This window comes from Camelus ferus, chromosome 1 (assembly GCF_009834535.1).
Source record: "Camelus ferus isolate YT-003-E chromosome 1, BCGSAC_Cfer_1.0, whole genome shotgun sequence".
Taxonomy (NCBI): Eukaryota; Metazoa; Chordata; class Mammalia; order Artiodactyla; family Camelidae; genus Camelus; species Camelus ferus.
This window is the reverse complement of record NC_045696.1, coordinates 109,086,610-109,113,517: the sequence shown is the minus strand read 5'-3', so window position 1 is coordinate 109,113,517 and position 26,908 is coordinate 109,086,610. Positions and strand designations below refer to the sequence as shown.

The following is a 26,908-nucleotide window of genomic DNA, read 5'->3' as shown; positions in this document are numbered from 1 at the left end:
CGAGTGATGCGCCCCCCAGAAGAGAGCAGTCCTCATGCTTTGAACTGGAAAGTTGCAGCAACCAGCCAACTGCAAAGCCGCAGGGACACAGCCTCTCAGCCTCCCTCTGCACTTTCCTCCTTGGGTGTTTCAGAACATATGGTTGAAAAGCCGCCCTATGATGGCCGCTGTCATCTTCCAGCCAGTCCGAGATGGGCAGATTCAAAGCCTGCCGTCGACAATCTGACTGGCCCAGGGTTGGTCACCTAATTCCTCATACAATGGGCTATGGTTCTGGCACCTTATCACTTGGCAGAGGGGCAGTTCTCAGATGAGACTCACAAGCCAAGCAGGGGAACAGCTGTCTGCGTACAGGTATCACACTCTCATTCAGCTGGAACCTAGGCAGCTTTCACGTTTTACTGGTCGACCAGTATTCCTGGGAAAGGCTGGGCCCATAGGCCAGGCTGGATTCATACGGACAACCACTAGCTCTCAGTGTCTCAGGTATTACGTACCACAAATAAAGTTGTAGTAAAACCCTCACTTAACTAGAATGGGGAAGAACTGTGGCATTCAAAGTACTTTAAGTTTTTGGAAAGCTTTGTTTTCCCTTGGTATAAAATATTTCTTCTGAAAATCCTAATTCTGCTTTCTACTGGGTTGTCTTTCTCCAGTTATCGAAGGACAGGTGACTTGGGGATTTTATTGAGATGAGTGACCTCTAGGCAAGTCACTGGTGCACAGGATCAGCCTGGGTGTGTCTGGATTACAGGTGAGCTGTCACAACCAAGTTTCCGACAGAAACCCTAAAATCAGCTCATTTGCTTTGTGGTATACGTCTTCCTCCTAAAAGCTACATAAACAAAATGACCCAGTGAAAAAACTATGAAAAGAGAGATTTCAGTTATTTGATGTTTCATTTTCCAGTGGGAATACAGATATAAAAGCCAGGGCCTCTTCCCACAGATTCAATTACCTGACTCTCCCACAAGAAAGACACCACTTCACAGGGGCAAGCAATTCCAGGAGATAAATGTCCACCAAGGTGTTTATTAAAATACAAGTTCTTATACAAACGTCTAACTAAATACTGACTCCATGGTGTTTCAGTTATTACCTGAAAGGGCTTTGAGAAAGTAGGGAATCCTGTTACTGGATGAAACTAGTGGTCCATCTCGCCTTTCCAATGGCACCAAAGGAAGTTGTAGGGAGAACAGAGGTTAACTGTCAGATACTGTTCAATCAGTAAATTTATCCAAAGTTTGAAAAATACCATGGGGGGTCTTAGGAGTCCCAGTAACCAGTGAATGGGCTATCAACAAACCCACTATAACCACAGACTCCACACAACCCACTCAGGGCGGGGCTACGTGAGAAGTGGGCTACTTTCCCCAGGGCTGGCTTCCTCTTTCCTCGCCTTTCCATCTTGTATCTTCAACCACCTGTGTCACAGGACACATATAAGTAGTTGGGAAGTGTTAAACTCTGACAGTAAAGCAAACACAGAGTTAAAGGCAAATGTTTAATGACTCACGTTCAAACACAAACTAGTAAATAAAGAACTTTAGGTTCAAAGGGCCAAACCCCCTGCATTTCTGAGACTCTCAATCAGATTCTCACCCTGGTGAGAATTTTCACATCCCACTTTGCTGCCACTAAGTAAGTGGATGTACATTTTTGAGTGTTGATCTACCACTAGAAGATGTGAATTAGGAGACTGAAGGAAAACATTCTGTATCTGTGTACTTAAAACCACCCGCCCAGGAACGGCGGCCAGGCGTCAGTTTCCCATGGGCGGCACGTTCTCGTGGAGGTACTGTAAAGCCAGGTCAGTCCACTTCATCTCTTGCTCTTTGACAGATTCTGTGGTGCCGCCGTTGTCCTGTTCAGGTTCCGGAAGCTCATTCTGAAAAGGTACAATGGACATTTAGAACGACAGCATACTCGGCAGTAACAAACCCCTTAAAACTCAAGAGCACTTAGAATTAAAACCTGTGAGTTCCTAGAAACAGGCAGCAAAATGAACAGAATCGTATCCTAAGGAAAGAGCCAGAATTAAAAAACGTGAGGAGCTATCCAAGGTATCGCTCAGACGTGCCCTGATCCACCTCGTCAGGAGTGATGGCGGTATGACTCTGGTGCTTGTGTAGGAGGCAGTGTGGCTAAGGACACGGGGTTCTGGAAGCCACCGGGATCCAAGCCCGTGACTCCCCATGTGCTGGGCTATGCGGGCAAGGTACTCAGACCCTCGGAGCCTTCGTTTCTTCTTGGGCAGTGGGAGGGAAAAGTGGCCATCACCTCACAGGACTGCTGTGAGGACTAAGTGAGGGGCCTGAAGTCGGGTGCTCAGCACTGTGTGGGGTTATTCAGTGCAAAGAATATTTGCTATCCTTACTGGTGGCTAGAATACTGAAAAGAGCCAGTCCCAAATCTTTTCTCGGGAAGCTGCTTTATAGAATACCACATTGGCCGGCACATTACTTAAGCACAAGAAATGTATTAAAAACCATCCTGTATCCAACCTGCCTATACTATAATGGAGGTTAAATGGGGAGCCCTGAAAATGTAACATAATAGATGAGACTTCCCCCTAGTGGTGGAGCCGGGCAACACAAAACAACACATCCTATCAGCGGTTTTCTTAAAACGGTCCGCCGCGGGCCATACCCAGTGCAGAATCTGGGCTAGTTTCCTTATACATGTATACTTCCAGCTTTATTGAGATTTAACTTACATATAACACTGTGTAGGTTTAAGGCTGTACTACACAACGATGTATAGGTATACACTGAGAAATGATCACTGAATTAAGGTTAATTAACACATCCATCCTCACATAGTTACCATTTTTTTGTATGTGTGGTGAGATCTTTCCATAGTTTCCTTACATTTTGTAAGTACTGCGCCCTAACCGATTGTGCCACTGGAGCTTCCAGCTTACTTATGTTTTAAATTTAACTTTATTATCACTGAAACTCTGCTTTGTACTAGAATTCACTGATACCAATATATTTCTTTTCAGTTATTTGGATTTACTTTTTTTTTTTTTTAGCGTAGCAAACTATTACCCAATATCCAGACTTAGGATTCCCCACTGGACTCCAATTTGCAGAATATGAATATAATAATTTTTTTCCTTCAAATGTATGATGTTTAATATATATGAAATTATTTACTTACACAATATGTACAAGTATACCTGAATCACATACATCTTGATCTACAAATGTAATACTCAGATTCAAACATACTTGTACAAATTTACTCGAAAGTAAGAATGCATTTGAAGAGAGTTTGGTTTCAATAATTACTTAGAGCTGACAAAGCATAAACGAGTCCTTGGTTAATCAATTATTTAATTCAGAACTTACTTAATTTTATCTGGTTCTAAAATAGAATGTCTTTCATTTGGTCACTACTGTCTCCTGCAATGAATGCCAACATATAAAATTGCATATGTGCTTAGAAAACAAAGTGTCATAAAGTATGGCAAACACAACCATCTCCTATGGTGCACTGCAAAAATGGCCACAATTCTTTGCAGCTGCTCCTCTGAAAAGACAGTTCATTTCTTCACCCTTGGATTGGACTGGCCATGTGACTTGCTGTGGCTCCCAGGAAGCAGCTGCGATGCCATGGGCCAGTTCACAGCCTAGACTCCATGAAGCCTTGCAGTTTCCTCTGATGCTGCCCTTGGAACCCTAAGATGACTATGTGAAGTCTGGGCTAATCTGCTGGATAATGAGACTATGGCCCAGTCAGTTCATCACCCCCGCTCACAGCTTGCTAACTGCCAGACATGTCAAAGTGTCCTGAATCACCCAGCCTGCTGGCTGACTGCAAAACACCAGCAAGTCCAGCAGGAATCATCCGAGCTGGTGAAGATCAGAAGACTCTCTCAATGAGCTACAAAATCATGACATAAATAGCTGTTGTTTCAAGCAACTATAATTTGGGGGTTATTTGTTAGGCAGCAGCAAAAGCTAACTGACATACACGTTGCCTTAGAATCACAAGCCCTGGGGAAAGACAGGGATTAGCAACAGGACCAGGCAACAGCCTGGAAGTCAAATGGAAATTTCCCTCTCTCAACCCCTTCCACACAGACGGTCCCCAAATCCTGCTATTCGCATGTCCAGAATTCAGCAATTCCCCTCCACTCCCTTGCCTTTGTTTAGGTCCTCCTCCCTTGTCTAGACACTGCCCTGTCACCTCCTTCTGTCCTGTCTTTCCTTGGCACATTCTGTAACAATGCTGCTAAACTGATTTTCTAATGTATTTGAGCATGGCAGATTTCGATTTTGAAGACCACTCATTAAAGGATGTCCTCAGGATAAGGGTTAAGCAGGGCATCAATGCTCCTCTCACAATTGGGTCCAAGACCAACTTTTCTTCCTACCTTACATAAGTACTCTCCATCCATACCGAATGCCTCACCGTCTCCCACAGCCTTTCAAAACTCTGAGCCTTTGCATGTCTATCTCCTCTGCTGGAGGGCCCTTACCTACGCCCACTAAACCTCTGGTCCTCCCTTATGAGCAGATTAAACATTATTTTCTTCCTGAAACGCTTCCTGATGCCCACCAGGCAGCCACTTCTCATACTATGTAGCTGCTCACGACCTGACTTAGACTACTTACTACTACAAATATTTATTGATATACGCTGCCTCTCTAGACCTCGAGGGGCAGAAACTGTATCTTGTGTTTATCCAGTCTTACTGGACAAAGTAGGCTTCAAAGAACTGCTCGTGGAATGAAAGAACCAACAGAATTCCACAGAACAGGAACTGGAGCCTTACAGAGCTAGATGTGAGGTCCAGCTTATCAGCTACCAGCCTTTGGGCAAGTTCTCCTCTTTGATTCTAGTTCCTTCCTATCCAAGGGGGATAACATCACCCCCCTCCCTTGGAGGTTGTTTTAAGGATTAGAGATACTGTATGTCAGATTTCAACCTTGATCCATTGCACGAGACAGATATTCAATAAGTGGAGCTATAATTATTATGCTCTCTCTTTTGACTATTTTTCTAAGAATAAGCTGTGACTTATTCTTTGATATGCATATTAGTCATTGAATATACTATCTCTTATTCTTAACTGAAAGTGGAAGTGAGCTGAATGTCATTTCTCTGTAAGTAAATGTAGCAGCAGTCTGCCTGCAAGCTCTATTTTATTGACAGCTCTTTTCATGGCAGTTGGCATGCTCTCAAGAAAAATTGTCCCTGTTCTTGCTAGGCCTGCATGACATAAATACGATTTTCAATAAGCATTTATTCAAGCAAAATATTTAGATCACTTATTACAAGAGGGTTAACAGACCAGTAACAGGAGAATTATCCAGATCAGGAAAGAAAAGAGCCTGTTGGTCTCAGTACAAATGAAGAAAAGTCGGTTGTCTTCCGAATTATTTTCCAGGGAACCTAGGATAGTTGTGTGTTCCAAAACGTGAGTTTCTAAAAATGTCAACTGACAAACGACAGGCAGAGGAGAAATGAAGTTTATAGGCCACTGCTTCTTGTTCCTCCTCACCATATGCATTAAACTCTCACTATGTGGCTTACTAGCTTTGGTGTGATGGACAGAACATGGCTCGGAAGCTCTGGGGTTCAGTTCTGGCAGGATCCCTAACTGAGCTGGTCCACCAGCTCTCTGAACCACATTTCTCCTCAAATAAAAAGTTGAACTAAATGCTCTCCAGAGGCTTCTAGAATTAGAAGACTCCCCAGTTTTGATTTCTTTGCCTTACTAGTTTATTTGTCCATTGTCTTACCTCTACTAGGGTCTTTCAGATCATACCTTTAACCCACCACCCTAGCACAAATCATAGCCTACCAGTGGTATTGCAACATCCTCATAAGGCAGCTTGTCTTCTCGCCAAGCATCGTCAATCAAATCCAAGATCCTTCCATCTCTCTGTACCTCACTGTCCATGCTCCTGCAGCAGCTCTGATCTTGCCAGATCTGTAAGCCAAAGAGATTACTTCTTAAACATTAAGATGAATGAGGAGATGATGCAATCAAGCACTTGGCTTCTCCAGGCTTTTTTAGCCTGGATGTGTCTCTTGGCGTAATATCACTCTGCAGAAGACTCATCTCATCTGTCAGCTTACTGTTTATTTGTAAGATCACAGTCCCTCCCAGCTGACTTTCCCAGTCACACACAGATTCCAGCTTTTTGTAAAGTTTTCTCAGATCACTCCAGCTTCAGCACACATTCTGCCCTTGAACCGTTCCTTCTTATCCTTACCTCCACTCAACAAGCTGGCTTTGTAAATGATTGCTCAGGTATTATTGTTTCCAACTGCCAGGTGTAAATTTTGTATCAATGACTCTGCACATCTTTCCCCAATTTGCCCTCAATCTTTTTTCACCTGTTTCTCTTCTAAACACCTCTAACCCTGTTATACTTTCCAGCCTTGGCAGTTAAGGGTCTCCTTGCCCCTTCACTAACACCTACTTTTCCTTCCAAACTCAAAGTTGGGCGTCAGCTCATAGGCTCAACAACCCATTTCCAGAGTTAGGCGCTAAAGTGCCTTCACTCTTAAAAGGCTTTAAAAGCGGAAAGCATCGAGACAATCCAGGACACGGCCGCTGTTCCAAGCACTTGCCACACTCGCCAGAATGAACCATTAACCACTTTCCTGAACAAAACTTTTCTTACACATGTGACTGTCCCAATGCCTGGAATGCTCTGTCTTCCTCCTTTTCCCCCAGCTAACCAGTCTAAGTAACTGCGCTCCCACGTCGCTTCCAGCAAGAGGCCTTCTCTAAGCGCCAGGGAGAGTGCGGTCCCCTCCTCTAAGCGGGTGCCACTGTTCCCCCGGCGCAGTGAACGCTCCCAATCGGGAGCTTCTTACACTGCCCGTCACGTGGTCTTCCCACACACGCGGTGAGTATGTTCCCCGGGGCGGGGGCAGTTTTATTCACCTCAGCTTTTGAGTTCCGTTAACTAATGCAGTTACTTGAACAAAGCTGGAACGCCTTTTCCCTCTCTAGAAATGGCCCTCGCAGGCCACCACCATCCGTACAGACGTAGGAGGCCGCCCCACGGCTGCTGCTTCCGCCCAGAGGCGGGATATACCAAATGCGGAAGCGGGGGATGCGCAGGACCGCCGAGCAAGTCCCTCTCCATTCCGCCCGACGTGCGATAAGAGAAGTGGTTACGAGGATGAGGTGAAAACGACGGCCTCGGCAAAGAGGAGCGGCAGAAGCCCGAACGCGCGCCCCTCCAAGACTTAGCCTAGAGGTGCGGGAAAACCTTACCAGCACCCGGCCCAGCACGGCTCCCGCGTTCTCCGGGCCACACCCTCAGCGTCACGTGACCCGCACGCCTTCTCCCCGATCCCCGGATGTGGGTGAGCCCATTTGCGGGCGCGGAGGGGGGAGTCAGGGAGGACGCTTCAATTAAAAGTGAAGGGGCAGGGGTGGAACGAACGTGCCAACGACGGAGGCGGAACGTCAGGTTGGCGGTGACGCGCGTGCGCGCCCCCGGCCGGAGGTAACGGCGGGAAGCCGCCGGGGCGCGCTCGCGGCAGCCCTGTAACCGCATGTGCGAACGTCGGACGGGCGAGGGGCGGCCGTGTCCCGGCCCGGAGGCAGTCCTGGCTGTGTTGGGGCCACGGGCCGAGCAGCCTTATGGCCCGGGGCGGGCTTCCTCTGCCGCCCGCTGGCCTCCAGGCCCGCCCCCGCCGCCTCGGCTCCGCCCCGGCGCCCCGCCCCTCGGCCTTGCCGCGGATGTCCTGCGGACCCGCGCAGCCCGATCTGACCTCCCTCGGCGCGCCGTCCGGGCCAGCCAGGTGGTCAGCCCTTCCCTGGAGGCCGGGCCGGCGGGAGGGCGGCGGGGTGGGCGAGCTGCTCATCTTCCCCGAGCGGAGTCAGCCGCGGGCCAGTCTTCCACTTCAGGGGAGGGACCCCCGGCACAGCCCTCGCGCCTGGGCTGCCTCATCTGGTTAGCTTCCTAGCATTGTTGCGACTTAGGTCATTGACGGCAGGTGGTAGCGGTTCGTTTATGGGTGGGAAGTTTAGCGAGTTTTAAAACACGAGTTGGTTAAAAACGTTAACGTTAGTACAGGAGGCACGGAAGTAGGGCAGAAATCATGAAGGACTGAAGTTGGGGAACCCAGAACTCACGAATTGCTCCATACAGATCAGGGATGGGAAATAAATGATAAGAGTGATGGTTTAAAGGGGACGGCTTTAGAACACTTTAATCTGGAAGATATTTGAAGGCAGTAAATCTAGGCTTATAATGTTTTTCTTATGTCCCTTACAACATCCAAGAGTAAGGATGAGCCTGCTGTTAGTGACTAGTCTTCATTTATAGTTATAGTAGACTTATTTGCACAAAGTATTTTCCGTGAGCCTTGCAGAAGATTCCTTAAGCCAGTCTTGGAAAAAAAATTTTTTTCTTTCTTCAATAAAGCAGTATTGTAGCGTTAGTGCCCTGTGGTTATACAGTCCCCGCATGTTTGCATTTGATTTTATTTTCTATACGTGAAGAGGAAATCACCGTAAGAATCATTAAGTTGAGATACCTTCAAATATTTAGATTATACTGATCATAGCTGTAGCTTAATGATATAGTAAAGTGTATGTATTTTCTTATTTGGAATGTAGTATTGTATTTAGGTTGATTTTTATCTCGAGCATCTTGCCATTTGACTGTATCATTATCAGTCATCAGATATAGTAAGAAATAGTGAAGTTAAAAGTGGGTTAAATATTTATAAACATTCAGTCACACTGAATGTTTTAAAACTTCAGGTTTTAAAAGTTATTTGTAGTGATTGTCTATGCTAATTGTACTGATGCCACTTGTGTCGCATTAAAAGATAGAATACCTTTGCTTGGTCCTTCCTGTCCTCACTTATGTACTAGTGGTGGCAGATGATGACAGCATGAGTAGTCCACTTTATCAGAGCTTCTTGCTTATAAATGTATGCCAACGTGATCTGAAATTCAATTAAAGCCAACATTGACATAGTTTCAGAAATTGAATTTTTGGTTTTTATGTTACCTTAATTTTTTTCTTCAAGAACTGTTTGTGTTTTGAGTTTTACAAAACCACAGTACTATCATCACACCTATGAAAATTAATAAAAATCCCATAATGTCAATATTCAGTCTGAGTTCAGATTTTCCCAGCTATCCCATAGAATTAACTTGTTTGCGTCAAAATGCCATAGAGATCAATGTGTTGCATTGGGTTGATACACCTTCTCAGTCTTTTTTGATATAGCAGTTTCATAGCCTCCCTTTTTCTCTTAACATTCTAGATTTATCTTTAATGTGTGCATGTATTCCCTTTATTTCCTTTAAACCAGTAGTAAGATCTAGAATTTTACTCTCCAAAATAGTAGGCATTAGCCAGCTGTGGCTATTTAAATGAATTAAAATGAAACTAAAATTTTCAGTTCCTTCATCGAATTGGCCACATTTCAAGTGTCCAGTGGTCACAGGTGCCTGCCTAATGACGATTCTTTGAATGGTGTATGTATAAATATTTCCATAACTGCAGAAAGTTCTGTTGATCTCTGATCTAGAAGCTTGATCAGATTCAGCCTTGACTCTTTGCAGGGTGAGGGTGGGGTGAGATTTCATAGGTGGTGGAAAAGACTTCAGAGAGGCACGTAGTGTCTGACTTTCCTCTTTTTCTGTGATGTTAAGATTGAGCAGCATAGCGGGTTCAGGTGTTGTCAGCCAATCCATCTATCATGAAATTCCCCATGAGTCTCTCAATGGTGAGATACTTCCATGGATTTAGATTGCTTATAACCATTATTGCATTAGGGGTTGCAATATGGTGATTTTCTATCATTCTTCTGTATTTATTAGCTGGAAATTGTTTATGAAGAACTTTTTACCTCAGTTTTAATACAGTTTGTAGAGGGTTTTGCCTTTTTTTTTTAATCATCATGAATGTATAGACTTGAATATATTTAACCTATTTCAACCTAGTGCAGGGTTTTTGGGTTTTTTTGGGGTGGGGGATACTCACATTGTCCCGCTGTTGGCCAGTAGGTTAAGGTACATTTAGACAAGTTTAGCTTTCATTCCTGGTTTCTCTACTCTATTTCCCTTCCTTAAAGGATCATATTTACCAGTTTTGAGTTTATACTTCCATAAAAACAAATGCAGTATATATATGCATTATATATTATATATGTGTGTATAGTTATATATATTTAATATATTTTAATATTTCTATTATACATGGAATGTAATTGATATTTATATGGTATATCTATAGTTTTCTCCTTTTTTAGGTAAAAGGTATTATTTGCATGTACTGTTTCATATCTTACTTTTTTCATCTAGTATTACATACTCTGTAGATCCCATCATAGAAGTATGTAGAAATTGTTTCCCCTTTTCACAGTGTCATAGTATTATTCCATTGGTGGATGAATATTCAGCTAGTCCCCTGTTGATGGGCAATTGTGTTGCTTCCTGCTATTGCAAATAGCCCTGCAGTGTACATCTTTCTGCATGTATGATTTTGTATTCTTGCCAACATATGTTTGGGATAGAGTCCTAGAAGTGGCATCATTGGATCACAGGGTAAATGCATATGTATTAGTAGCTAACTATGGCGAAAATTTCTGCTGTAGTTGTACCATTTTGCGTTCCCGCCTACAAAGTATGTGAATGCCTGTTTCCCCGTAGCCTTGTCAGCAGAGGGTATTGTCAGACTTTTAAATTTTCGTTAACCAGATATAGAAGAAGGGGTAACTCAGTGTACTTAAAATTTGTATTTCTCTTATTGTGAGCAAGGCTGAGCATCTTTTCATATGTTTAAGGTCATCTGCATTTCTTTTTCTCTGAACTCTTTGTTCATATATCTTCTGCTCATTTTTTTTATAGATTTCTTTTTTTTCCCCTCAATTTTTAGAAGCTCTTTATATATCTGGATAATTAAGCTCTCATGACAAAACGTCCAGATAATGTTGTCATTTATCTTTCAACTTTGTTTACAGCATTCTTCCCATGTAAAAGTGTATTTTTATCTACTCAGGTTTCTCAGTCTTCTCCCTTATTCTTTCTGGATTTTAAGTCATAGTTTGGACAGTGTTTTAAAATTTCATTTTTATTTTGGAAAATTTCTTTGATATTTTATCTGATAGGTTCCTACTTAAACTTAAGGGGAAAACTCCTGGGCAGTGGTAAGTGACATTGATTATTTATTGGAGCAGCCACAGTTTAGTCACAGTATATCTGACACAGCCATAGATTTCTGTAATCACTGTAATATCAAGGCAGGTAGGGGACAGAGCATAGTTATCCTCCAATTTCAATTCCAATATGTTAATGAATTTCAAAGATTTGCCCATTATCTGATACCCTCTTTGGAGTCTCTTCTCTAAGGTTTAAAGTATGTTTTCCCTGCTTCCCAGACTTGGTGAAAAAGCCTTTATTTCCTTTAACCATCCCATTCCACATTTCACTGATTTAAAACAGGCTTCATTCCAAAGGAGAGTTATAATTAATAACTTCTGTTTATTGATGTCTTGGTCTGACTGCAGAAATGACTAAGATTGTCCTGTACCAGTCATAGGGCTACATAGTTTCCACTTAACTACATTAACATTTATGTTAGTGGCAAAGAGTAGCAGATTATCAAACAGTAATTACTTAAATTTGTACTTAATATTATGGACAGAGAATAAACTTTACATAATAATCACATGCCATAGCCAAAAAAGAACGCAAAGTGACACAGTGAATGGAGCTGAATGAGGGTCAGGTTGGTTAGGAAAAGAGTCAGAGATATAGCAGGAGATACGCAGATGAGAGAAGTCCACAGAAGATCGGAGTCCTTGCTGTTTACCTGAGGGATGAGAACTGATGCTTTGTCAGCTGCTCAAGCAGGTGGTGAAAGTATTGTTAAAAAAAATTAATCGTAAAAATATTTTATATTAGTAAGATTATTTTCCACAGAGAATGTTAATATATTAACATCCCCCTCCCCCGGCCTGGATCCCTACTTTTTTTTAAAGAACAGATGTCCTTGTCTTAGTCTCAGACCATGATTTTGATTTCTGAAATGGCAGTTTTCCCCCATGTGGACCGTTTTCACTACTGTGCTGCTTCCATCTAGTGGCCGTCTGGTGGTGATGCCATCCTTCAGTTTATATTTTTTCCTGTGTCCAGACTTCAATTTGGTTTGGTTTTGTTTATGCTAAGAAGGCATTATTAAATCAAAAGAAGCTATGCTGATGTATTTTAAGATCTGGAATACTGTAAAATATGTAACGATTGCACATTGGCTGGAACTTGGTCACACTGCCTAGGTTTGAATCCTAGGACTATAGTGGTTATTTAACCTTCCGAGTCTCAGTTTCCTCAGAGTAGCATTACCTATCTTTTATGAATGTTATGAAGATTGAATTAGACAGTATAAACAAGACAGAACAGTTGAGCATTCAGTGACTGTTAACTTCTATTATAAATATTGCTAATCACTAAACAGTGTCATCCAGAAAATATACTAATGTATTGTATGTTACTAAATCTGTATTACTAATATATATTACTAAATGTATTATTTGAGAATGACATGACCTAAAGAAGTATAATTTTAGTAATGGTAGTTGTGAATAACTGGTAGCACTGTCCTTAGGAATAGCACTTTCCTACATGTTTAATAAATACCCTTGTAGGGTTTTCAGGGGTGTGATACAGTAGACGTGTAATTGGCTGTTAGAATCCCAATAAAAAGCTGGAAGAAACCTTGGAGATGATACAGGTCATGCCCCTCACTTTATAGAGGTAAAAACTAAAGCCCAAGAATACACAGCTAGGTAGTTGCAGAGCATGACTCTATCCTGGGTCCCCACCTACATGGTGCTGTGGGAACTGTGTACTGCTGCTCAGTTCCCTAGAGTGGATCAAAACACAGAATCTGTGCTGGGCTGTAATTGACCGTATCATCCTTTGAAAGAAAGTGGAGTAGAACCTGAAAAGCTTTTTCTTTAGGTTTTCGTTTTATCTAATGTTGGTGTAATATGAAGAATAAATCAACTGGAAAAAAATTTCCTCTGCCATATTTGTGCGTGAATACTTAATACTCCTGTTAGTAACTTTAGAAATAGATGCAAATACTATGCTGTGATTGTATTTCCCAGTCTTTTTGTTCTCCTGTGTCTCCAGGACACCCTATGTATGCCTCTGTCACTACATTTATCACACTAGGGGAACATTTTGGTTAATTTTTTCTTTCCCATACTGGGCTATTAATTCCTTGAAAGGGGCTGTTTCATCTGTATATATCTAGTGGTTAGTACGACACTGAATTCTTTGTTGTATGGAGGAGTCCTCGTCTCAGAGCAGTATAATTTGAACACAAGGCATTAGGACAAAGGGGTGGAACCTGCACCCAGTCTTTGGGAATTATCTAAAGACTAATTCACGGTTGAGCTTATGAAGGTTTAAGGAAAAAAGCTGTTTCTCAGGAGTGAAAAGTAGTCTGATGTTGATGAAATTTGAAGATTTGTGGTAAGAGGTGAGAAACCTATAGCAGGTACTACTCATTGGCACTTCCGAATTTAAGGGTGGTCCTTCCTCTCTCCTTCTCACCTTCCGTTCTTTGTGGTGTGTCTCTCCCTTTCTATGAGAATCTGTTCCATCTCCCGTCCCCTCTTTCTATGCTAGACTCCTCTCTCTGGTTCTCCAGTTTGCGTAGTTGGGGAGGTAGAAAGGGAGGGGAATTGAGGTAAGTTCAGCCAAAAGCCTCCAGCTCAGACCAGGTAGAAATGCTGCACTAAGCTCTGGAGCTGCGGGAATGAACAAAACTGGTTTTCTGACCTAGAGGGTTGAATAGTAAGGGAAAAGGATGTGCAGAAAACATTTGCAGTGTGGTGTAACTCCTCTGCAAGAACTTGTTAAGGACCAGGAGCAATGACGTGCAGAGGGAGGGCCCACACAGCTGCCTCTCAGGGGAGGGAGGGTGTTCTAGGAGCTTCATGGGCCTGTCATCCAGAGGGTGAATAGGCTCTCCCGTGATGGACCAAAGAGCTCAAGCTCAGGGCATTTAATTGTTTTACAATATCTGTTTAAAAAAAAAAAACTACACTTTTACTCTGACCAGTGTGACCCCCTAATTTCTTCCTCTCATTTTGTAAGTGTCGGTGTCCCTCTGCTTCTAGCACCCCATCCCGCCCCGGGCCCACCCTTACATGAGGACGTAGGGATGCCACAGTGTGGCATTTGATTTCAGTTGTGCGGGGGGACTGTCGACAGCAATTCAGATCATATTAAGTTATTTTCTTTTAGTCTGAAATGTGTTTGGTTCTAGTATTTCTTGAAGAGATGCTCCTTGACTGTTTCTACAGTCATCCTAAGAAGTGCTGCGTTTTCTCATTATTTTTTGTATGCATTCATTCACATTCTTAAGTTTGTAAGTTGAAAAGTTAGAACATAAAAAAATGAATTTTCTCCTGACTGACTGTTTTGCTTTCCCAGTTGCCAAAACAAAGGGGATTTGGCGATGGAGGCTTTGTTGGAAGGAATACAAAATCGGGGACGTGATGGGTAAGTTGGCTTTTGACCCTAAGCTTCTCACTGAGTTTAAAAAGCATATCTGAGTTATGCCTCTGACCTTGTTGTGCTTTGGGTGTAGAAGCAGAAGTGGGAGCAAAAGCTCGGCTGATCCGTGTCATGTTGTGTACAGCATCTCTCTGGGGTGTTTGCCTCGTTTCAGCAGTGCGAAGCTGAACGCTTGCCTTCATCCCACTTTAAATTTTCTACTCTTAAAAAGCAAAGCCTGTGCAGATTTTGTGACTCTAAGAACACATGCTTTTTAAAAAAAGTACTTAAGCCTTAGTAGTTCTCTCTCTGTGGTCATTCCTGGAAACCTCTTTGAGTGCAGCACATCTGTGTCCACTTCTGTTTTTACCTTTGCAATGTCAGGCATCTCCTGAAACATTGAAGGATATCAGTAAGTTACAGTAATAAGGTAGGTTGCACTAAGTTTCTAATAATAAGGCGGAAAGAAATAGTTGAAATACACTTGGCTCAAGGATGAATTTCTTGAAACAGCTCTTAAAATTGTATAGTCATTCTCCTGATAGCCAGCTTGTTTCCAAAGATAAAAATTTGGCTAGCTGTGAGAGTGACATAGGCTTGCCTGGATTCTTGCTGAAAGCTTACCTAAAATGATACAGAAGGGCTGTTGTTGGTTGTGGAAGTCTCACTCACAAGCCAGACTTCAAACGTCAACCTTGTGTTTGACCAAATAACTTATGCTTTAGGTTGGCTATTAGAGGAAGACAGACTGTCCTGTGGAATAAATAATCACCGTTTATGCGCATTAAAAGGACAAGCTCAGAGACTCTGTTCTTTGCTTCTGATAATTTATTTGTTGTCATTGTTCCACCTCGGGTAGGTCTGCATCTGCATTTTTACATGTGAAGGATGAAAAGCCACTTGGACATACGTTCTTAAGGGTTTGTTCTTATTTATAGGGGATTTTTGACATCCTGTGAAGCAGAACTACAGGAGCTCATGAAACAGATTGACATAATGGTAGCTCATAAAAAATCTGAGTGGGAAGGACAGACACATGCTCTTGAAACTTGCTTGGACATCCGTGAACAGGAACTTAAGGCTCTCAGGAGCCAGTTGGATATGAAACACAAAGAGGTAAAGCAGATGATTCACTGCTCTTTTTGATATTTTCACTTTGCCTTTTATAATAAATATGTTTCTTAAATATTTGTTGAGGGAAACATTAAAAAAATTTTTAAATCAATTTATTTAAACAAAACACCATTCACCCATTTCTCCCACCCCTTACCTAAGCCTTGCCTCTTGCAACCACCAATCTGTTCTCTGTATCTATGAGTTTGTTGTTTTTTAGATTCCACGTGTAAGAGGGATCATACGGTATTTGTTTTTCTCTGTCTGAAATATTTCACTTAGTGTGATGCCCTCAAGGTCCATCCATGCTGCAGCAAATGGCAACATTTTTTATTTATGGCTGAATAATATTCTCTATGTACCACAGTTTCTTTATCCATTCGTCCATCAATAGATGGGTTATTTCCACATCTTGGTCATTATAAGTAATGCTGCAGTGAACATGGGGGTGTATGTATCTTTTTGAATTAGAATTTTTTGTTTTCTTCAGAAAAATACACAGAAGTAGAATTGCTGAATTGTATGGTAGTCCTGTTTTTAATTTTTTGCAGAATCTCTGTACTATTTTCCGTAATGGTTGCACCAATTCACATTCTTACCAACAGTGCACAAGGGCTCCTTTTGGCCACATCCTTGCCAATACTTGTTATTTGTTACCTTTTTGATAATAGCCATCGTGCAGGGTGTGATTTGCTATCTCATTGTGGTTCTGATGTGCATTTCCATGATGATTAGTGATGTTGACCATCTTTTCATGTTCCTGTTGGCCATCTGTGTGTCATCTTTGGAAAAATATCTGTTTGTATCTTCTTCCCATTTTTTAATTGGATAGTTTGCTTTTTTGCTATTAAATTGTATGAGTTCTTTGTATATTTTGGATCTCAGTCGCTGGTCAGATACATGATTTTCAATTATTTTCTCCCATTCAGTAGGTTGCCTTTTTGCTGTGCAGAAGCTTTTTACTTTGACGTGGTGCCACTTGTGTAGTTTTGCTTTTACTGATTCTGGTTTTTGGTGTCAGATTCAAAAAACCAGCACGAAGACCTATGTCAAGGAGCTTACTGCTTATGTTTTCTTCTAGAGTTTTATGGTTTCAGGTCTTATGTTCAAGTCTTTAAACCATTTTGAGTTATTTTTTGTGTATGGTGTAAGATAGTGGTCCAGCTTTATTCTCTTGCATGTGGCTGTCCAGTTTTCCCAATATTTGTTGAGAATTTTTGCATCTGTGTTCATCAGGGTTATTAGTCTGTAACTCTTTCTCTCTTTCTTTCTTTCTTTTCTTCTCTCTTTCTTTCTCTCTTTACTGCTCGTTTCTCTCTTGCTTTCTTTCTTTCTTCATTTTCTTGCTGTCTTGAGTGCTTCGTTTCTTTCTTTCTTTCTCTCTCTCGCTCTCTCTCTCTCTCTCTCGCTCTCTCTCTCTCTCGCTCTCTCTTCTCTATGGCTCTCGTCTGGTTTTGGTATAGGGTAGTACTGGCCTCATAAAATGTGTTTGGATAAGTTCCCCCCTCTTCTAGTTTTTGGAAGAATTTGAGAGGGATTAATATTAATTCTTCTTTGAATGCTTAGTAAGGTTCATCAGTGAAGCCATTTGGTCCTGTCCTGGACTTTTGTTTATTGAGAGGTTTTTGATTACTGATTCAATCTACTTGTTAGTAATTGGTCCATTCAGATTTTCTGTTTCATCATTATTCAGTCTTAGTAGCTTGTATGTTGATAGGAGTTTATCTATTTCTTCTAGGTTGTCCAATTTGTTGTCATGTAATTGTTCATAGTAGTCTCTCTAATCTGTATTTCTGTGGTGTTAGTTGTAACGTCTCCTCTTTCATTTCTGATTTGGGTTTTTTCTCTTTTTTTCTTGGTGAGTCTAAGCTAAAGTTTTGTCAGTTTGACTTATCATTAGCTCTTAGTTTCATTGATCTTTTCTGTTGTCATTTTAGGCTTTATTTATTTCTGCTCTAGTTTTTATTTCCTTTCTCGTACAAGCTTTGGGCTTTGTTTCTTCTTTTTCTATTTCCTTGCTGTATAAAGTTAGATTGTTTGAGGATTTTCTTGTTTCTTGAGGTAGGTATTTATCACTATGAACTTGCCTCAGAACTGCTTTTGTTGTATTCCATAAATTTTGGTATTTTACATTTCCATTTTTGTTTTTCTCAAGGTATTTTTTGATTTTTTACTTCTCCAGTGAGATTTACACTTTCATATGTGTTCTTGTTACTAATTAGCGATCTTTCTTTTCAGCTTACAGAAGTCCCTTTAAAATTTCTTATAAGGCCTGTTTAGTGGTGATGAACTCCTTTAACTTTTGCTTGTCTGAAAAACTCTTATTTCTTTTTCAATTCTGAATGAAAACTTTGCTGAATGGAGTATTCTTGGTTGGAAGTTTTCTTCTTTCAGCACTTTGGATATATCATGCATTCTGGCCTGCAAAGATTCTGCTGAAAAATCTGCTGCTAGTTCTGTGGAGGTTCCCTTGTACAGAACTGGATTTTTCTCTCTTGCCGCTTTTAAACTTCTATCCTTGTGTTTAACTTTGACATTTTAATTATAACGTGTCTTGGTGTGGGTCTCTTTGGTATCATCTTATTTGGAACTCTCAGGGCTTCCTGGATCTGGATATCTGTTTTCCCCTCCAAGTTAGAGAAGCTTTCAGCCATTATTGTTTCAAATAAGTTTTCTGCCCTCTTCTTTCTTCTCCTTCTGGGAGCCCTATAAAGTGAGTATTAATCTGTTTGATGTTGTCTCATAAGTCTCTTAAACTGTCGTCACATTTTTAAATTCTTTTTTCTTTTTGCTGCTCTGTTTGAGTGACTCCCACTGCCTTGTTTCTGAGTTGAGTGATCCTTTCTTCTGCTTCATCTAGTCTGCTGTCGAACCTCTCCAGTGTGTTCTTCAGTTCAATTATTGTATCTTCAGCTCTGTGACTTCTAGTCAGTACTTTCTTATATTTCTCATCTTTTTATTGAAGTTCTCACTGTGTTCATTCTTTTTCCCAGTTCATTGAGTACCTTTATGACCATGACTTTGAACTCTTTATCAGGTAATTACTTATTTCCATTTCATTAAGGTTTTTTCTGAGGTTGATCTTGTTCTTTCATTTGGAAAATATTCCTTTGTCTTCATTCTGCTTAACTCTCTGTTGGTTTCAGTCCAGTAGATGAAACCACCACCTCTTCCAGCCTTGCAGGGGTGGCTTGTGTAGGAGATGAGCCCTGTTGTTCAGCCCTGCCTCAGCTCCTGGTTATCTCTAAAACCTCTGTGCTTGCCCAGCCAGCCTGTTATATTTTTAATAGCTCCCAGTAGCTGAGGATGTGCCAAGACTTGTCACCATTTCAAAGTGGAGGATCTCAGCACCTAGATTCAGGCTGACTGGAAGCCAGACCCTCAGGCAGCAGCTTTTTAAAGTATGCAAATATATACAGTCCTGAGGGGCTGCCAGGGTGAGTCCCATTTGCTTTCAGAGCCGGGCGCTCTGGACGTGTCCACTGGGTGGGCTCCAGATGAGTGTATAAGCTCCTTTCTGGGAGATACCAGAAGGCTGGAGCAAGGCAGAGAAAGAGTACCAAGATGGCATCCACAGCCTGCGTTCCCTGAGAGCAGCTCCTTAGGTCACTAAATGTGACCCAGAGCTGAAGCCTGCCCTTAGGACAAATGTCCAGGATAAGTGAAGAGGACTCTTTCACAGAAATTCCGGGGAATGTGCCTCATTCTCCTTTCTGTGCAGTGCCCTGGGGTTGGTAGCCTGCCAAGGAATATCCCTCTGATTGCCACAGTCTTGTGGGATCCAGGAATGCAAGCCCCTCCAGCCGCCAGAGCTAGTCAGTCAAGGGGCATCCCCTGGGCTTCGGCACTAGCACATATGTAGCTACCCTCTAGGAGACACAGGTGCACTGGAGGCAGCACTGGGAGAGCGAAGGTAGCACCTGCCCTCCAAGGTCTCTAGAAAGGATTACAGCGAGCCGCCAGATGCGTGCCTGGTCAGAAGCTTGCCTTTTGGGCAGCAGTCATGATCAGTTAATAGTCCCCCTTTACAGAAAGACTGAGCCCTTGGGTCTGTTGCCTCTTGCTGTGCCCTGGGGGTGATAGCTGTTGAAGAACTCTTGTTCCTTGGGCTACAGTCCTGTAGGACCCATGAGTGTTAAGTCCCACTGACCACCAGAACCAGTTGATGTAGAGGCATCCCCTAGCAGCAGTCACAAAAATCCGGGCACCAGACGGGGGCATGACGGGTGACACCCGTTATTATAGTCCCACAGGACCCACAAGCTCCCTCGGCTTCCAGAGCCAAGTAGTCAAGAGTCATATTCTGGGCAGCAGCTGCAGAAATCAGGAAACCGGATGTGTGTAAAGGCTCCCTTCCAGGAGATACTGGTGCTCCAGATTGTGGCAAAGGTGGTGCCTGCCAGTCTGTTCCCAGAGAGTGTTCCAGCAGACTTCTAGATGTGTGTGTTAAAGCAGATGCCTGCCCCTCAGGCTAAGGTTTTAATAAGAGCAGGTGGGCTGTCTGCTTTAAATCTAGGCATGATTGGCTTCCTCCGAGTTGGGCCCTGGGGTGAGTGAGTCTGAGCACATGAGCCCTTTAAAAGGTGTTTCTCAGATCTCTTTTGTTCTGTGGGTCTTGTGATACAAGACTCACTGGTTTTCAAATATTAGCTTACTGGGGGCTCATGTCTCAAGTTCATGTCTTAAAAGGTAGGCTGCCCAATGTGGATTTGAACCCTTTGCTACTCAGGGAGAAGCTCTGGGTTTTGAGTTCCCTTCTGGTTGTTAGTTGCTACACCAGGGGTGAGGTTTATGGTGAGATTGTGTCCCTGTCTTCCCGATAGGATTTTATATGCTTTTCTTCTCATTTGCCCAATATATAGTTATCCCTCAACCAGCCTTTAGGTTTTTTTAAAGAGGAAATTGTTCCATGTTTAGCTGTAGATCCAGTGAGTCTGTGGGAGGCGGTGAGTTCAGGATCTTCCTACATTGCCATCTTGAACCAGTGATACATGTTTATAACCCAGAGAAAGCATTTGTGTGTCAACATAGTTTCTACACTATCTTAATTCTGATGGTTTCTTTCAGAAGAAAAATTCATTGGTGAAAATGGCATAAGAATATTAATATTTGTTTCAAGGATCATGTTACCTCTGTCACATGTAATACATACATAAGTCATTTAGAAAATAAAAATATAAAGTATGTCACATGATCTTTGTAAAACTTCATTCTATTACATGCTCATGTTAACAATCAGTGAATTTGGTGAATATTGTTTTTGGCCTCATTGTATGCTTACTACAAAAAGTTAAGCCCCAGGGATCCAGGTCAAGATGGATGAGTGTTAGGAGCTCACCTCTTCCTCACAACTAGAACGAAACCACAACTGAATGCTAAACAACCATAGAAAAAAAGACTGGAACTTAGCAAAAAAAAAATAGATCTTCTGTGACTGGAAACGTAGAGAATCACAGCAGGATGTTAGGACGGGGGTGCTTGCAATATAATTGGGCCTCATAACCCCCGGGTGGGTGACCCACAAGCTGAAGAATAGTTAAGTCACAGAGGCCCTCCCACAGGAGTGAGCCCCACGTCAAGCTCCCCAGACTGGGGTTCCAGCATTGGGAGGAGAAGGAGACCCCAGGACACCTGGTTTTGGAGGCCAGCGGGGCTTGGTTCCGGGAGCCCCACGGGGCTGGGGGAAATGGAGACTCCATTTGCTTGGCAAACGTACACAGAAGCTCGCATGTGCCAGGTCCAAGGGCAGAAGCAGTGATTTCATGGGAACCTGGGCCAGGCCTGCCTGCTGGATTTGGAGGGTCTCCTGGAGACATGGGAGATAGCTGCAGCTCACTCAGGGTACATAAAAGCTGGTGGTGGTCATTCCAGAAGTGTTCATCTATATGAGCTTTCCTGGAGGCTGACATCTTGATTGGATCATTAGCACCAAGACCTAGCCCCACCCAACAGCCTCAAGCCAAACAACATGTAGGGTGAGAACACAGCCCCACCATCAGCAGACTTCCTGGGTCTCAAAGACCTCTAGACACGGCCCTGCCCACCAGAGGTCCAGGACCAAGCTTCACCCAGCAGTGGACAAGCACCAGCTCCTCCTGCCAGGAAACCTGCGTAAGCCTCTAGTCCAGCCTCATCCACCAGGGGCAGATACTAGAAATAAGAAAACAACAATCCCAAAGCCTGTGGAAGGAATCCACAAACACACAGAAAGATAGATGATATGAGGTGGCAAAGGAATATCCCCCAGGCCAAGGCACAAAATAAAATCCCAGAAGTAAGTGATGAGGAGATAGGCAATTTATCTGAGAAAGAGTTTTAAAGTAATGATGGCAAAGATGGTCAGAGAACTCAAGAGGAGTATAGGTGCACACACTGATGTTTTTAGCAAAGAGTTAGAAAATATAAAGAACACCCAGAGTTGAAGAATAAAATCACTGAAATGAGTAACACACTAGAAGGAACCAAGAATAGACTAAATGATGCAGAAGAACGGATCAGTGAGCTAGAAGACAGGTCAGCGGAGATCACTACTGCAGAAGAGAAAAAAGAATGAAAAGAAACGAGGATAGTTTAAGAGAACTCTGGGACAACATGAAGCACAATGATATTCACATTATAGGGGTCCCAGAAAGAGAAGAGAGAGAGAAAGGACCTGAGAAACTTTTTGGAGAGATAATCACTGAAAACTTTCCCAACTTGGGAAAGGAAACAGTCACCCAAGTCCAGGAAGCACAGAGAGTACCATACAGGATCAACTCAAAGAGGAACATGCCAAGGCACATAGTCATCAAATTGACCACAATTAAGGATAAGGAGAAAATATTAAAATTAGCAAGGGAAAAGCAACAAATAACATACAAGGGAGCTCTTGTAAGGTTATCAGCTGATTTTTCAGCAGAAACTCTACAGGCCAGAAGGGAGCAGCATGACAATATTTAAAGTGATGAAGGGAAAACTTACAACCAAGAATACTCTGCCCAACAAGGCTCTCGTTCAGACTGATGGAGAAATCAAAAGCTTCACAGATAAACAAAAGCTAAAAGATTTCAGCACCACCAAACCAGTTTTACAACAAATGTTAAAAGACCTTCTCTAGTCATCAAACCATAAGGAAAGAAAACAAAAAGAAGAAAGAGGGAAAAAAACAGACGCGTACAAAAGATTGCTTTGGCAGTTCAGGGTCTTTTGTGGTTCCTTGTAAATTTTGGAGTTGTTTGTTCTAGTTCTGTGAGGAATGTCGTGACTATTTTGACAGGGGTTGCATTGAATCTGTGGATTGCTTTGGGTAGTGTGGCCATTTTGATAGTGTTGATACTTTCAATCCAAGAGCACAAGAAATCTTTTCAATTTTGTGTGTCATTTCAGTTTTCAGAGGATAGGTAACCTCCTTGGTTAAGTTTATTTCTAGGTATTTTGATGTTTTTGATGTAATGAAAATGTTCATGCTGGTTATAAAGTTCTGGATTTTGAAGTGAAAAAAAAAAGTGAATGAAGGGCTGCAAATGGCAAAATATCCTTCTTATGGGTGAGCTGTATTCCATTACATATATATGCTGCATCTTCATTATCTATTCAACTATTGATGTGTACTTAGGATGCTTCCATATGTTGGCAATTATAAATGATTATAAATTTATAAATATAAATTATGAATAATGTTGCTGTTAACAGCAGGGTGTATGTATCTTTTTGAATTCTTATTTTGTGGTTGGTTTTATTCCTTTGATAACACTATGTAAGTTTAAAAAGCTAAAGCTGTAAATGTTCTTAGAAACAATGAACAGTACATATATATAAATTTAAAAATGCATGTGCAGTTAAAAAAAAAAAAGAAATAAGCTATCAAGCCATGAAAGACATGGAAGAAACTTAAAAGACATATTACTAAATGAAAGAAGCCAGTCTGAAAAGGCTACAAACTGTACGATTCCAACCAAATGACATTCTGGAAAAGGCATAGCTACAGAAACAATAAAAAAAACTGTGGTTTCCAGGGATTTGGGGAGAGGGAGGGAGGGAGGAATGAATTGATGAAGCACAAGGGATTTTTAGGGCAATGAGTTACTCTGTATGATACCATAGTGGTGGCTACATGTCATTATGCATTTGTCAAAACCCATAGAATGTACAACATTTAGATTGAATCCTAATGTAAACTATGGACTTTGGTTGATAATAATGTGCCCATGTTGATTCATCTATTGTACCAAATAAGCCACACTGATGAGTAATGTTGAGGGTAGGGAAGTATGTTGTGTGGGGGGAGGGCTATGTGAAAACTCTGTATTTTCTGCTCATTTCTGCTGTGAACCTGAAACTGCTCTAAAAAAATAAGGTCTATTAATAAAAAAAAAAAAAAGTTAAGACCCAGATTCAATAATTTATCTCTTTTGGTTAGATTTAAACTAAAATTCAGGAAACTCTTTTTTAAAAAATTGTTGAAAATTAGGGGAAAAGAAAGAAAAAAGGAAAATAAAAATTATTTGTGATCTCACCACTCATAGTTATTGGTGATTTGGGGAAAAAGCTTAATAATACTTGCTCATTGATTTCTCTTCATTTAGCGGGGAGAGGATAGCTCAGCGGTCAGGTGCCTGCTTAGCATGCATGAAGTCCTGGGTTCAATCCCCAGTGCCTCCACTGAAAAACCAAATAAATAAATAAACCTAATCACCTCCCTCCACAAAAAAAATTTTAAAAAAAAGAAAAGAAAGACTGACTTCATTTCTCTTAATTTAGCTGGTACAGTAATAAGAACATTGAATATTAGAAGAGAGGCAAAAAGCATTTATAAGTGCAGAAATTGCCTCTGAATTTCTGGCATCAATGTCAATCTCAGAAGGACTGGAAGAGTCGTAGGGAAACACTGGTCCCAAGCCCCACTTAGATGGGCTTTCCTACCAGTGGGATCACCACTTGTTAGTGCTGTCATTTAGCTTCTGTGAATGGTCCACTGAGATTATGATTCTGTTGGTGACACTCACTTATCAAGGATATTTTAGAAAGGTTCCATGTCACCTCACAAGGAAAGAGTTAGGCTTCACAAAGTATTTATTCCTTTTCAAGAGAATCTCTCAATGGTTGGCCATTCACACTTTGGGTCAAAGCAATGCAGTTGACCCTGGAACAATGTGGGGGTTAGGGGCATTGACCCCCAACACACTTGAAAATCCACATTTAACTTTACAGTCAACCCTCCTTATCTGTGATTCCATACTTGAGAATTCATGTAGTACTGTATTATTATTGAAAAAAATCCACATGTAGGTGGACCCATGCAGTTAAACCATGTTGTTCAAGGCTCAACTGTACATAGCAATATTGGCCATTTTGGATTCAGTGTTCTGAGAATGTCACTTGCTAAACCAATTTATTTTAAAATTTGGGTAGACTTTTGAGAATATATTTTAAAATTATACCTCATGCAGATGTATAAAAGGTGATAAAAAAAAAAGTACATGGACTGATAATTTGATTTTTTTTAAATGATGATTTAGGTAGGGTCAGTTCTCCTTGTCTAGCAACTTTAGTTACTACTTCTTTATTTCTCCTGGGGCAAAACAAAAGTAATTCTGTTTAGTAAATTGAAGCAATAGTGCTTTCCTAGAAAAAAACAAAACACTGGACAGTTGATCTTTGAGTAACCCAGGCTTTCTTTAGTGGCATCCAATGCCCTGTGCAGTCGAAAATCCGCATGTAACTTTACAGTTGGCCCTTGTATCTGTAGTTCTGAATCGGGGATTCAACCAACCTTGGATGTTGTTGTATATAGTGCTTATCTATTGAAAAATATCCCTGTATAAGTAGACCTGTGCAGTTCAAACCCATGTTGTTCAGGGGTCATCTGTATATATATAGATATCTAGGTTATTTATTTTGTTAGAAACCCACTAAGGAAATTCCTGTGTGTGTGTGATCATGAGAATATTTAGTCACTCGGAGACTGTTTAAACTTATTTCTGTAGGTTAGTTACAATGTCAAGGGCATTACTGCATTATGAGCATACCTTGTTCTATTATGCTTCACTCTCCTGCACTTTGCAGTATTGTGTTTTTTACAGATTGAAAGTTTGTGGCATCCTTGCATCAAACAAGTCTCTTGGCACCCGTTTACTTCATGTCTCTATCAAATTTTGGTAATTCCTATAGTATTTCAAACCCTCCACAAGCATAAGGATTATGACTCAGTGAAGATTCACATGGTGGTTAGCCTTTTTTCTGTTTTTAGCAATAAAGTACTTCTTAATTAAGATATGTGCATTGTTTTTTAGACATAATGCTCTTGCACACTTAGTAGACTACAGTACAGTATAAACATAACATTTATATGCACTAGGAAACTGAAAAATTCATGTGACTCACTTTGTTGCAGTATTTGCTGTTTTGTGGTGGTCTGGAAGGAACCTGCAGTGTCTCCGAGGTATTTAACACCTTAAAGAGAATGAAAGGGATTGGGTAGATAGGTTCTGTGGTAAGGATTTGTAGATTACAAGTTTGGCCTGGGGACGTAAAAGATATTTAAAAATGTAGCTGTCTGGTAGTTTTGCTGCTTCATTGATTGGGTTGCTCAAAGTTGATTCAGTTTCTAGAGGTAAAGTGCTTTTACCAAACACTAGTAATAGGAACCTATTCCATAGAGTTTGTCTGTGAAATTGTAACTTCACCGTTACTGGTAATAACATGTTTATAATCTACTTTGAACAGCACATGATAGAAAAACTAGAATATAGGGCTTTAAGTTCTTGTCACATTTATTTGTTTGAACGTTTCAGACCTAGAAGCAGTTAGTCCTGTGCTATAAACCAGTGCTACTCAGTTGAAAGATCCATGGTGAGATAAAAGGTTTGTACCAGAATGTAAATCAGTACATTGTATCTTTCACTTCATAGAAAGTTTTGCTGTACAAAAATGTCAGTTGCACTAAACAGTGTGATTTGTGACAGAGTTGATTTACATTCTACTTCAAGGTTCTTATCTCATGTTCATTGTTGTTGTGACCAGCTCCAGGCCATCTGCAGGTTATACTTGGGGGGAGTACGAGTATAAACAACTCGTTTCATAAGTGAGTGCTTTATGTATTTTCTGATGATGCTGTTGGGATTGGATTGGTTTTAATGGACATTTCTGCTGCTGTTACCTTCTAATGCCCTGCAGAGCAGGTAGACCTAATGAAACAAGTAAGGAATTTGGAGTCCTGGCTGTGCCTTTTTTCAGCTGAATGGCCTTGGACAAATAATTTAACCTCTCAGCTTGTCTCATCAAGTGTAAGATTAGGATATAGTCCCTACG

General features: G+C 41.4%; 2 protein-coding genes across 11 annotated transcripts in view; one reads left to right on the top strand and one right to left on the bottom strand.

Moving 5' to 3' along the window:
• Positions 1-1,002: 1,002 nt before the first annotated feature.
• Positions 1,003-7,400, bottom strand: ANAPC13 (anaphase promoting complex subunit 13). Of its 5 annotated transcripts, none has more exons than XM_032488163.1 (3): positions 7,247-7,400; positions 5,816-5,944; positions 1,003-1,888 (listed from the first exon to the last, which is right to left on the bottom strand). In XM_032488163.1, exons 2-3 carry the CDS (start codon positions 5,912-5,914, stop codon positions 1,763-1,765), a joined length of 225 nt encoding a protein of 74 aa, XP_032344054.1. In that variant the 5' UTR covers positions 5,915-5,944; positions 7,247-7,400; the 3' UTR covers positions 1,003-1,762. The 5 variants fall into 5 exon arrangements, with proteins under 5 accessions (XP_032344054.1, XP_014410544.1, XP_032344063.1 ...); XM_014555058.2 differs by lacking the exon at positions 7,247-7,400 and adding an exon at positions 6,911-7,083; XM_032488172.1 differs by lacking the exon at positions 7,247-7,400 and adding an exon at positions 6,703-6,828.
• Positions 7,095-26,908, top strand: part of CEP63 (centrosomal protein 63) — a 48,359-nt gene continuing 28,545 nt past the window's right edge. For 2 of the 6 annotated variants that reach the window (XM_032488147.1, XM_032488110.1), the window contains exons 1-3: positions 7,488-7,779; positions 14,444-14,512; positions 15,445-15,622. In XM_032488147.1, coding sequence (XP_032344038.1) covers positions 7,619-7,779; positions 14,444-14,512; positions 15,445-15,622 — 408 coding nt within the window. In that variant the 5' untranslated portion in view covers positions 7,488-7,618. The other 4 variants (XM_032488115.1, XM_032488121.1, XM_032488153.1 and 1 more) reach the window with 4 other exon arrangements.

Coding starts and splice junctions, on each gene's coding strand:
- ANAPC13 (XM_032488163.1), bottom strand. CDS start 5,914: ATGGACAGTGAGGTACAGAGAGATGGAAGGATCTTGGATTTGATTGAC. Junction 1,889..5,815: donor AGGATGTTGCAATACCACTG/GTAGGCTATGAT, acceptor GTACCTTTTCAG/AATGAGCTTCCGGAACCTGA.